Here is a 12,544-nt window from a genome sequence, read left to right as displayed (position 1 = left end):
TTATCTGCATTTATTTTGCCTTTATACTAACGGTTGCATTTAATTAACACATGCTGTTTTTCACATAAATACTCTGCAAAAATTTCTCCTAAAATTATTCTAGTTAATCTCACAAGCATAGTATACTTATATACCAAAAACATCGATAAACAGTATTTTAATTAAAATAGTTAAATTAATATTAATTTTGAATTAAAATAAGTATCAATAAATAAATATAAATATACGAAGTTAAACTTGAATTATTCATATACAACCACTATTAAAACAAAAATAAATTAAATAAACTAAAGATTATTTAAATTTACGTCACAATTGATTCACGTAATTTAGTCTACTTAATTTAATTTCTTATTATTTAACCCCAATAAAAAAAAACTCCAAGAATTCGGTATCTTAACTGAAAGGTTTATGCTTAAACCAGCTCACGCCTCATTCTCACTCATTCTCAGTCTGTGGAACCGCCGTCGCCTTCCTCCTTCACGCCGCCCTAGTCCACAAATCCGTCGGTGTCCCTCACACCTCTGCAAACTCAATCAAAATCAGACCTAATCTCCATCGCATCTTGAAAATTATTGAAATCCTTTATAGTTTTCACTTGCCGGCGCCGCGCTAGTTGCTACCAAAACATAAATTTGCTCATTGTTTCATCTATTTTCTACAATAAAGAGCACGAAGGCGGCGACGGCGGTGAACCCAGTGAAAAACGGTGACGGAGGCGACCTAGGTGGGTGAATTGAGAAAACAGGTAACTTTTCTTTATATATATCATATATTTTATTTTTTAAAAAGAAATAATCAGTTAGACACATGGTAAACTTTAAACTTTAGACCGTAACAAACGAGATTGGTCCAAACGTATTTATATCAAATTTTGTTCTGAGTTGGAATTAGGGTTTCAGAAATCAGAAGAGTGGGTCACGCTGCCTAATTCAATTTGGGCTTGTCTTCACAGATGATTACTACTCTAATAACATTCACAATTATTTTTTGGTGTATTTTTTAATTCACAGACATTTGTTAATTTTGAATACAATTTTTAACAAATGTTTTTCAGGTTTTAGTTAGAGTAGTTGATTTGATCCCATGAAGAAATTTAGAAACTTGAAGAGGAGATTGGAAAGACCTGTTGAGTTGGATAAAAGCAACAGTGAGACTAGGGTTCAAGATGTCGATTGGATTTGCTCCCTTTCAGAGTCTGAGATTGTAAGCTTATTCTCGTATATTTATGAATGTAATTTTTTATATTGTTTCTGTAATATTGACTATTGACTTATTCATCTGTGATACTTTTTTAACTATTGACTTAATCCTCATGAATATATTTTTGTTTATTTATAATAGTAATACCAAAAGTGATGAAGGAAATTGAGAGGTTTAACTATTATATTCCTCTCTATAGAATATTCTTGTAATGTTATGGAAGCTGCTACACTTTGGGATAAGTTCTGTTGTGTGTTGCCTGATATTGAGCGTGTTCTTTGTCTTGATAGAGCTATTTCTTGTGAAGTAGTGAATTCCCGGATAGTGGCGCACAGCGGTCTACCCCAAAAATGGGATAGCAGGATAGCATATAGCGGGATGTCCAGTATTTGATCATTTTTTGGACAAATTACATTAATAATAATTATAAAAATATGGTATGAAGTGGAGAGGGAAGAACGGAGTGCAAAGATAGTTGAGAGAGGAACTTGTGATTTTTCTTTGAAACGTTGGTGAAGGAAGGTTAGGATTGAGTCTCTATTCAAATTTGATTGAAAAATCCAAAATTACCCATAAAACTTTTTAAATTAAAGGGGTAATTTTGGTTTTTCGGAGGGGAAAGGGATAGCGCGACAAAAACCGCTCAGGGCCTGAAACCGCTATTTACCTTATAGTGACCACTATAGTGTTTTGCTCCGCTTAGGCTCTTCCCATAGCGGCCGGCTTCCGCTCTGCTATAGCAGGATAGCACTGCTATTGGCCGCTATTGACTACTCTGATTTCTAGTTGTGCAATTATTTTTCTTTTTTATAGATAGTTTCCTCCTCTTTAATGTCTCCGCTCTCTTTTATTTTTATTTTTATAAAACTTCTTTTTTTAAGAAAATGCAAGAATTAGAAACCAACATGCATCTAGCCAGTTCATTAAAATGTGTTGGTAACAGTGCATCTGGCTTTGACCTGTTATATGTGCAAATCTTGTCTGAAGTTGATAATGCCAAACAATGCTAAATGTTCCATGTCTCTTTGATGAATTTTAGTGTTCCCCTTCATCTTAGTGATTTATCATATATGTTTGTGAAATTCAACATTTGAAATCTTGGCAGGATTTTATGATTAGCTTGAAATTGTTGATCAGGAAGCGAGCAGAAAGGATAGGCTGTAAAAACTTGGCTGACAGATTCGACCTTAAGACAATTCGGGCTATTGGTATGTCATATGCTTTTATTTAAAACCTATAATACACATGACTTTTGAAAAAAATCATGTGTATACTTGATTTTGCAATATGTCTAATTTTCTTAGAATTTGAATTATTGAGATTTAGTATTGGATTTAGTTGAATATTGCTGTATTCATTTCAAATAATTGAAATTCTTAATATCCTGTGCTTGAAAACCAATCCACTTCTTGCATTAATAGCTATTAGCTAGACAATATATGACTATTAAGTAGTTGAACTATTTCAATATCTGAATTCTCAAATAGTTTGTGAATCTTTATTTATGCAGCATTTGTTTTGATGGAAAATCTCAAAACAGAGGTAAAGGACACATCACTTGTACCAGACTCGGTAAAATCTACTGCTTTCTTAGATGCGTGCAACATACTTAAAGGCAGTAACGAGGTTTCTGCAACTATCGAAGAGCTTAGTAAAACGGTTGGTGCTGATATACAACCAATTCTAACAAGGTACCTATGCCAAACTCTACTGTTTGTGGGAATGGACTAAATATATGATTATTGTCTGATTGAATGTGCAAATTATTTTCTATGGTAGAACTTGAACTTTATTACAAATAATTACATGGCATATGATCCATTTTCACCATGGAGCAGCTGTAAAAGATGTAGCAGTTAACCAACTGGTTGAATTTAATAATCAATGAATACATCAAATTTCCACTAGAACCATATACACAAAAGAGGACAAACCTAATGAGTTTTTGATTTATTTGTCTTAAAATTTATGTTAAGCTCCGCTCAACCTTACATAGTTAGTTCGTAAGGTGAGGAAGTCAACTTATGTAAACACATTTTCAGGTCTTTTTGTCAAATATGATACTATCCATACAACTCTCTCAAGTCCAAAGATTGAATATCTGAATTGTGACCTGAGCCATCCAATTAGAGCTTCTAATATGCGATGCGCCTTCTGCAATCAGATCAGATATACTAAAAGTCTAGTATTGAGTGTCAAATGGTTGTGCTGGCTGTATTACATTGGGTGATATATGACCTGAGTTTTATGAGTTATATCTCTCATCTTACAAGTCAATTGTGTAAAGTTAAGTTAGGTCCAATTTAAATTTCTAGCAGCTATCAAGGTCTACCCTTGATCGATTGAGTCACACTTCAAATGTTCGGTCCGAGGTGTGTTAAGTATTCTACATTAGATGAGTTATGACCTCGAAATGTGTTTATAAATGGGAGGTATCCCTCACCTTATAAATTGATTTATTCTTATGCTATCCTCTGCACTTGAGCTGTTTTTAATATTTTTATTTACATTTTGTATACAGTTCGCCGCCAACTCCCAAACGAAAGAAGCGGAAAGTTAGAAGCGAAGAATAAAAGATTTTGTCCTGGGAGGACCTGAAATTTATTGTCCTTATTTTAGTGTCTTAGCTTGTGCTGTGGAAACACTGATATTGGCTAATATACACACACAGTAACTTTTTTATTTGCTTAGCATTAACAGTTTTGTGCAAAGATTGTATTGATGTGAGAAAAAACCAGTGCAGAAAATGAAGATATGAAATTTTGAAATGTTTCAATGAATAACCTTTTATTTTTACGACAATTTATTTTTCTATTTGCATGTTGGTTGAATTTAGAAAATTGTTGTTTGCAAGAATGTATAGTAAATATGAGAAGTGGGTGTGACTTATGTGTGTATGGAGTAGCTATGTTGATTGAATTTAGTGTTTCACTATTGGAGTTTTTGAACGTAAATGGAGTGGAATTTGAGGAATATACCAACGAAGACCATCCATTAAGATTTTAAGCTTCTTAAATCTAAGCTTTATTTTGGTCAAAAAAATTCCATCACCATTGCAATCATATAAAATATTATGAAAATGAATTTTTATAACCCTTTTTTTATTCTATAATTTTTATAACCCCTTTTTTATTCTATTAATTCCAAAAAACCTTTAAGGTTTTTTTCCTCTAAAAATACACTTTCTTCAAAATATATATATTTTTAATTTACTCTCTTTAGTCCCATATTTTTTATAAGAAAATGAAGTTAAAAAATTTCTCGAAATTTCAATAGGATAAAAAAGTCCCAGTTTGAAATTTCTATTGGAAGTTAACATCTTTAATGTATTTGATTTAAATATTAAAACCAGAAGTTTTATTAATAAAGTTTTCAACCTGTGTTTTAAAAATTGGACCGGACATCAAATCGGTTAGGGTACTGGTCACTGGTTTATTGGTCGAACCACATGACTAAATCGAATTAAACCGGATAACTCGGTTGAATAGACTGGTCGATATAACAAAACTATATAGGTATAAAACATGCCGAACAGGATGATTAAGTCAACAATATATAATCGGCACTTAAGTTTTTCTAAAAAGATCATATCATAAATAAATTCACAAGTTCATAATTTAAAAATAAATTTTAAACATAGGTATCACACTAACAAAATAGTACAAAATTACGAAGTATATCCGCAAACAAAATTTAATCGTAACATAATCTAATTGAATAAATTATAATAAAATAACTTCATTGTCTACTAAATTTAATTTTTAGGAAGAAAAAATTGTTTCAATGTTAGTATCTCCTTCTTCAATATCAAAATCATCTGCAACAAAATCAACTGTATCCGAAACATCTTTATTTTTATTTTTTATTATATTTATTTTATATTTTATTTTAATTTTTTATTAAAATAATCAAAATGATGTTATTTTAAGTTTTTAAAATAAAAAAATTAAAAAATGCATTTAAACCACCGGTTCTGGAAAACCGCCGGTTTTACCGATTCACACCGGTTTTGACCGGTTCACACCAGTTCAATGACATATTCGATCCAGCAATCGAGCCAGACCGGTTACCTGGCCGGTTCCCAGTTCAACCGGTCTGACCGGCCGGTCCGATCCGATTTTTAAAACACTGTTTTCAACACACAAACACAGAACTATTGAATTTGGATTGAATATTTAAATCAGAAATTTGACAAGTTGTAATAAACTTTTTTTTCTTTTTATATAAAAATTATGTTTATTTTTCTTTCTGAAATGCACTATGAAGAACAAATTCTTATGGGAAGATTAGGGGGTAGTAAATAGATATGTGGATTAATCTTGGAGAAATCTAAATGCCACTTCCTTTTCTATACTTGGCATTGGCAACCCCTCATATTCTTTTAATCCAATTTTATTTTTATTGAAAAATATTGAGATACAAAAAATTTTCGGAAGAAATTTCTGTTATGCAGTTAAATTTTCGGTACAACATACCGAAAATTTCATGTACATCATACCGGAAATTTTAGTTAATTTGAAATTTCTAGTACATACCGGAAATTTCAAATTAATGATATCATTTTTTTTTTGCAAAAAATTTCGAAAAGTCCGGTAATTTTTTCTAAATTTCTGGTACATCATATCGGAAATTTTAGTTGATTTGAAATTTCCGGTACATACCCGAAATTTCAAATTTATGGTATCACAGTTTTTTTTTTGCAAAAAGTACTGGAAATTTCGAAAAATCCAGTAATTTTTTCTAAATTTCTGGTACATCATACCGGAAATTTTAGTTAATTTGAAATTTCTGGTACAAACCAGAAATTTTAAATTTATAGTATCACAATTTTTTGTTTGCAAAAAATATCGGAAATTTTAAAAAGCCGGTAATTTTTCAAATTTTTCGGTAAATCCTCACGGAAATTTTTAAAAATCTGGTATTTTTTCGAAATTTCCGTATACCCCTCAAATTTTCAGTAGAAACGTATATTTTTTGAAAATTTGTGACTTTAGGCAAGAGTATAATGGTAAATTTTCTTTTTCACCCTTATATGTTCTTCCCAACTTCTGGCAAAAAGTTAAAAATGCCTCAAGTTCTTGGAGATGCATTTTCGGACACACAATTTTCACATAAAATAAGTGCAAATTGTTGAGTTCCCTTCAATTTGCCAAGGGTTAATTCGAAGATGCATCTTGTAACACCCCGAATTCAATTAAATTATATAAATACATTTTATTCAAATTATTTGGGTGATTTTGCACGCCTTTAATTATTTATCTCTATGATGATATGTGATATGTGATTATTTGGCATTGGTGGGTATTTTGTGGGACTTATGTAGAGTGGTAAGAATTCTTTAGAATTTTAATTAATTTTATTTGATTAAAAATATTAGAGTGATAATAAATAAAAAGAAAATAGAGAAATTAGAAGGTTGGGTAGAAAATAGAAAACATGAGAATTATGGGGTAAGTGGTGATAATTGAAAAGTGAGTTAGGTCAAGGTGTAATAATCAAAAGATTAAATTAGGTTTTTGATTAAAAGGGATTAGTGGGAGCCAAAACTTGTTAGTACGTAGAAGCTGAGCAATTTGAAAGAAAAAGAGGCAATGTAACTATAAGGGCATGAGGGAGAAAAAGAACTACCATTGCTAAAAATCAAAGCTTTGGGGAAATTATTCTCTAATGGGTGTATGTCATTGTAAAGGGTCTGAGGGATCCTAACCTTCTTCCTCCATTATTGATAAGATTGACCTCATGAGATGGCGATGTATACTATCTCTCAATTGTAGTGATTTAATTTTTTTATGCAATGGTTATATGTTGAAATTCGTATGCCATATGTATGGAAAAATCTGAATTGGTGCTATCTTGTGTTATACTTTGGTGTTGATAAAAATTATTGATGAAATTGCATGATTTAATTGATGGTGATGTATAATTGGTGTTTTTTAGAGGAGGTTTATGGTTAATGTATTATGGGTGGTGAATTTTTTATTTATTTGGGTGAATCGGGGGCGAAATCGAAGCTTTGGGGAAGCTCCGATGGTGAAAATTGTAATCTGATTTTGGCAGGTTTGTGTGTTCTCGCCAAGCGAGAACAGAGGCTCGCTTGGCGAGCTGTGCAAAGAGAAGGGGGTCTAATTCTGGTGATCTCGCCTAGCGAGGAGATCCTTCGCATGGCGAGAGCTCGCCCATCGAGCTGGTGTGTTGCCTAGCGAGGTTGACCCCACAAAGCCGATTCGTTTCAACTCGATTTACACGATAGAGCTCTGTTTTTGTGATGGTTTGGTTGTGTAGAGTATTGATCATCACTATCTGATACTGTTTAATATGGATTTATCAGTTATTGTCATGATGAAATACTAATTGTGTTAATTATGAAAATTGTATGATTAGCCGTGACATATGGTTGTATGTATGTTATGAGTATAACATTGTTGATGGTGAATTTTATGGTGTTGTACTGATGATGCGTCGCGTGATATTACATATGTATAGGTGGGTCATTATATGGTGTACATTATGGTGAAGTATGTTGTTCAGATACGAACTATTGGTGATGATTTTTATATTATATTGTTGCGATATTTTCATGTATCATTTATATCAGAGTTAGGGATTGGTGATGAATTGGTGATGGGATTGTTCAGCAATATAAATCTTACATCCAAATTGGTAAGTAGGGTTGGTCCACATGCATATGGTGATGAGGTGAAGAGTACATTGTATATATATATCCGCATTGATAGTCAGTGATGAATGTAAATATAATTGGTGACATATGTGTTTGTATTTGGTGATGATTGTACTTGAGTTATGAACATGTTAGTGATGAGGGTGATTAATATGAATACGTGATATGTTGTATATGTTTACCCTTTAACAATTTTATGCACTGATAATTTTTGCAGAACATATTCTCACCTCTGTTTGTTTGTTGTGGTGTCTGTGCTCCTTTGGAGCACATATGATTTGGTTAATGAGTAAATACTTGAGGTAGAAGACAGCGTTGATACCTCTTTAGTTGCTTATATTGTTTGGGTCTTTAGTGTAGTCGCTCTGATATGTAACGCTGGGGGACATATTGTTCTATTTTGTTGTTGCATATTTTATTTCATTTTGGTATTGTTGAACCATTTTGGTGATTCTGTGTTTGATGAGACTTATGTCAAAGCGTTATTGTTTTCCACTGCGTAATTGAAATTATTTTTAGTTGGTTGCTTTTATGGTTGGTAAACCAAGTGTGACACTCTAATTGTTTGAATTATGTATTAAATTATTCTACTTTATGTCGAGTCGAGAATTAGGGTGTTACATAGTGGTATCAGAGCCTGATTAGTCCATCCGACCAGGTTTTTTGTAATATTGTCTATTCCCTAGTAGGCGATAAGTGTATGAACATTATCAGTGTAATGTTTCTTCTAATGGCTATTTACTGATGTGCAGAGATATGGCTAGAGGAAGAAACGACCAAGCTATTACTGATGCTTTAGAAGCAATGGCTCAGGCGCTGCAGGCTCCACAGAATTAGAATGGAGGAGTTGTTGATGAATTTCGTGGATTATGGAAGTTTTAGAGAAACTATCCGCCTACCTTTAAGAGAAGATATGATCTAGAAGGTGCTCAGACATGGCTTAGAGAGATCGAGAAGATTTTTCGAGTGATGGCTTACACTGATGACCAAAAAGTGCAATTTGGTACTCATATGCTGTTAGAGGAGGCTAAAGACCGGTGGGATGATGGGCGTTAGAGAATGGAAGATGAGGGTACTGAGGTTATTTAGGCTCTGTTTAGAGCTGAATTTTTAAAGAAGTATTTCCCAGCGGACGTGCGCACTAAGTAAGAGATCGAGTTCCTCGAGCTAAAACAAGGAAATATGACACTTACTGAGTATTCCGCTAAGTTCAAAGAGCTAGTGAAGTTTTTTTCACACTATAATAGTGCAGAGGCTGAAGGTCGAAGTGCATCACGTTCAAAAGATGCTAACGTTCCGAGATCAAGCAAGGTATTAGGTATCAGGAAATTCACCAATTTTCTATACTGGTGAATAAGTGTAGGACTTATGATGAAGATAATAGAGCCCAATATTCTCACTACAAGAGTATTATTGAGAAGAAAGGGAAATATCATAATCGTGGGAAGCCTTATGGTAATCTAGCAGATTAGTGGAAGTAGAAGGCTGATAAAAAATCCGCAAGTGGGAAAGAGAGAAGTGAGGGAAGCGTCCTTGCTACTGTGAGATGTTTCAGATGTGATAGTGTAGGTCATTGTGCTGCTGAGTGCAAAAGTGCGAGCCTGAAGTGATTCAAATGTGGCAAGCAGGGACACCGTTCTATTGAGTGCAAGAGCCTTGTTCCTACGTGTTATAACTGTGGCGAGCCGGATCACATTAGCACCCAATGGCAGAAACCAAAGAAGAATCCAGCTACTATTGCTCAGACTAATGGTAGATTGTTTGTCTTGAGTGGGGCATATGTCTCAAAAATAGATAACTTAATTTGAGGTGCGTGTTTTATTCACGATGTTGCCCTGGTTGCTATGATTGATACTGGTGCTACTTATTCATTTATTTCCCTTGAGTGTGTTTACAAGTTGAAACTTGAAGTGTCCTCTGTGAATAGGGAAATGGTTATTGATACCTTAGCTAATGGTTCAGTGACTACTTCGCAAGTGTGTTTGAATTGTCCTTTGACGATTTTTGGTAAGGACTTTGGGATGGACTTAGTCTGTCTACTGTTGAGTCATCTTGATGTAATTTTAGGGATAAATTGGATATAGTTCAACTAGACATCAACTATTTTAACAAGACTGTGTTGTTTCTTAAACCTGGAGAGAATGCATATTCGAGATTCTTGTTTGGCGGTCAAGTTTAGATATCTTTAAGGGAGAATGATCATATATTGCTGATATTTGCTTCTTTGAGAATGGAGAATGATGTGAAGGTTAGTGATATGTCGGCAGTGTGTGAATTTCCTGAAGTTTATCCTGAAGATATTTATGACTTGCCTCTAGAACGTTATAGAAGGCTTTTTGAGGATTGCCTTGCCTTTGACTAGTTGACTCCAAAGGGTTAAGCTTATGCGTGGGATGCTCAATGTGAGGAAAGCTTTCAAGAGGTGAAGAAGAGGTTGACGACAACTCCTGTTTTGGTTCAACCAGATGCTAATGAATCTTTTGTGGTTTTTTGTGATGTTTCGAAAATGGGTTTGTGTGGTATGCTTATGCAACATAATAATGTGGTAGCTTATGCGTCGAGATAGCATAAGGTTCATGAAAAGAATTATGTTACCCATGACTTAGAGTTGACAGCTATTGTGTTTATGCTTAAGATTTTGAGGTATTGTCTGTACGGTGTGAGGTTTGAAGTGTTCAACGATCATAAAAGTTTGAAGTACCTGTTTGATCAGAAAGAATTGAACATGAGGCAGAGAAGGTGGCTTGAGTTATTGAAATACTATAACTTTGAGTTGAGTTACCATCCGGGAAAAGCTAATATGGTGCAGATGCTTTGACTAGGAAGTCCTTGCATATGTCGACATTAATGGTTAGAGTTATGGACTTGATTGTGTAGTTCCAAGATCTTAGTTTGGTATGCGAGATGACGCCGCAGAGTGTGAAGTTTGGTATGTTGAAGTTGATTAGCAATGTTCTAGACGAGATCAAAGAGGGCTAGGAATCAGATTTGGGATTGATTGATCGATTAGTGCTGATCAATCAAGGTAAAGAGGTGGATTTCATGATTGATGAGAGTGATGTTATAAGGTTCAAGGACAGGGTCTGTGTACCAGATTTTCCAAATCTTAAGAAGAAGATTCTTGAGGAAGGTTAAAAAAGTGGTTTGAGTATTCATCCAGGTGTACGAAAATGAATCAAGATCTCAAGAAGATGTTTTGGTGGCTAGGTATGAAGAAGGAGGTAACTAGGATAGTTACTTGTCGTTGATTGATTTCACCTACAACAATAGTTTTCATTCTACTATTTTAATGACACCATATGAGACTTTGTATGGAAGGAGGTGTATGAATCCTTTGTGTTGGTATGAATCTGGAAAAAGTACCATGCTTGGACATGAGATTGTTTAGTAGGCCACTGAGACGATAAGGAGGTTCAAGAGAAGATGAAGGCTTCACAGAGTTTCCAGAAGAGTTATCATGATAAACGAAGGAAAACATTTGAATTCCAAGAGGGGGATTATGTGTTTTGAGAGTGACTCCGGTAACTGGTGTTGGTCAAGCGTTAAAGTCTCGAAAGCTTATGCCCTGTTTCATTGGACCATATTAGATCCTTTAGAGAGTAGGAGAGATGGCATACAGAGTTGGCATAACCACCGTCTCTTTCAAATCTTCATAATTTCTTTCATGTCTCGCAGCTTCTAAAGTACATTCCTGATCCGTCTCATGTGATCCAATTGTATGATGTACAAGTTCGAGAGAACTTTACTGTTTTGACATCATCTTTGCGGATTGGAGATCACAAAATCAAGAACTTGAGAGGCAAGGAGATTGCTTCAGTGAAGGTAGTATGAGGAGGACCTGCTGGTAGAAATGTGACGTTGAAGCTCGAGAGTCGGATGAGAGAGTTTTATTTGGAGATTTTTCCTTCAAGTAACTTTCAAGGGAAATTTTTTTGTAAGTGGACTTTCTCGAAGCGCAACAAGTCCATTTCCATAATACAAAAATACCTCACTAAACTAAAGGACTTTCTCGAAGCACTACAACTAAAATTATGTGAGAGAAAGTTGAAAAATATTTTATAGTGAGTAGTGAGATACGATGCTCATGTTTCTGGATGTGAAATTATAAAGGGAAGATCCTCTATTTATAAGCTAGAGGGTGACACAAAAAAGGAATTTTCTTGGGCAAAATTTAATGTGTCAATCAATTGGCACCTTGCTCCATCAATTGGAAGACCTTACAACAAACATTTAGAATGTTTAAAAAGGAAATAAAGGATATAAATTCATTGTCCTTCATTTGTCCCAAATGTTTAAGGACATTTTGAATTAACCCAACCGATTGAGTATGAGTGTCAATTGATTGAATAGTACAATTTTTGTCAAAAACCATTCAGACAGTTTATCATTCAACTGCCACGATTCCAAAGCATTTTTTGTATTTTATTAAGAAATAAAGGCTTAAAAATTTATGTGTTTGTGTGATTTAGCCGTATCACTTTAAAAAATAAACCCTTGTGTTTTTATAACACACTGTTCACTCAGACGCATCGGGGTGAGCTTTCGCACTTCCTCTCTTTAACACTTTGAAGTTTCAAAACTTGTCAAGCAACACAATCATATAGACACTTTCCTGAATTCTTCTTGGAGATGATTATTTAGATTTATTTAAGTTGAGGACCA

The 12,544-nt window shown here is 34.0% G+C and overlaps 1 protein-coding gene across 2 annotated transcripts; it reads left to right on the top strand.

Moving 5' to 3' along the window:
- The first annotated feature begins 385 nt into the window (after positions 1–385).
- Positions 386–3,999, top strand: LOC131620504 (uncharacterized). 2 transcript variants are annotated; one of them, XM_058891606.1, is made up of 5 exons: positions 386–748; positions 1,058–1,206; positions 2,309–2,411; positions 2,714–2,894; positions 3,725–3,999. In XM_058891606.1, the coding sequence occupies exons 2-5, from the start codon at positions 1,087–1,089 to the stop codon at positions 3,774–3,776; spliced, it is 456 nt and encodes a 151-aa protein (XP_058747589.1). In that variant the 5' UTR covers positions 386–748; positions 1,058–1,086; the 3' UTR covers positions 3,777–3,999. The 2 variants fall into 2 exon arrangements, with proteins under 2 accessions (XP_058747589.1, XP_058747590.1); XM_058891607.1 differs by lacking the exon at positions 386–748 and having other exon boundaries at positions 1,068–1,206; positions 2,341–2,411.
- The last annotated feature ends 8,545 nt before the right edge of the window (positions 4,000–12,544 follow it).

The sequence above is a fragment of the Vicia villosa genome, linkage group LG7, assembly GCF_029867415.1.
Source record: "Vicia villosa cultivar HV-30 ecotype Madison, WI linkage group LG7, Vvil1.0, whole genome shotgun sequence".
NCBI lineage: Eukaryota > Viridiplantae > Streptophyta > Magnoliopsida > Fabales > Fabaceae > Vicia > Vicia villosa.
The sequence above is the reverse complement of the archived record's forward strand: the minus strand, read 5'-3'. Positions and strand labels throughout refer to the sequence as shown.

What these genes read in the sequence shown, in the direction of transcription:
- LOC131620504 (XM_058891606.1), top strand. Translation starts at nt 1,087, where the DNA reads ATGAAGAAATTTAGAAACTTGAAGAGGAGATTGGAAAGACCTGTTGAG. An exon ending in CCCTTTCAGAGTCTGAGATT is followed by an intron (nt 1,207 to 2,308) that starts GTAAGCTTATTC and finishes AAATCTTGGCAG; the next exon opens with GATTTTATGATTAGCTTGAA. An exon ending in TAAGACAATTCGGGCTATTG is followed by an intron (nt 2,412 to 2,713) that starts GTATGTCATATG and finishes TTATTTATGCAG; the next exon opens with CATTTGTTTTGATGGAAAAT.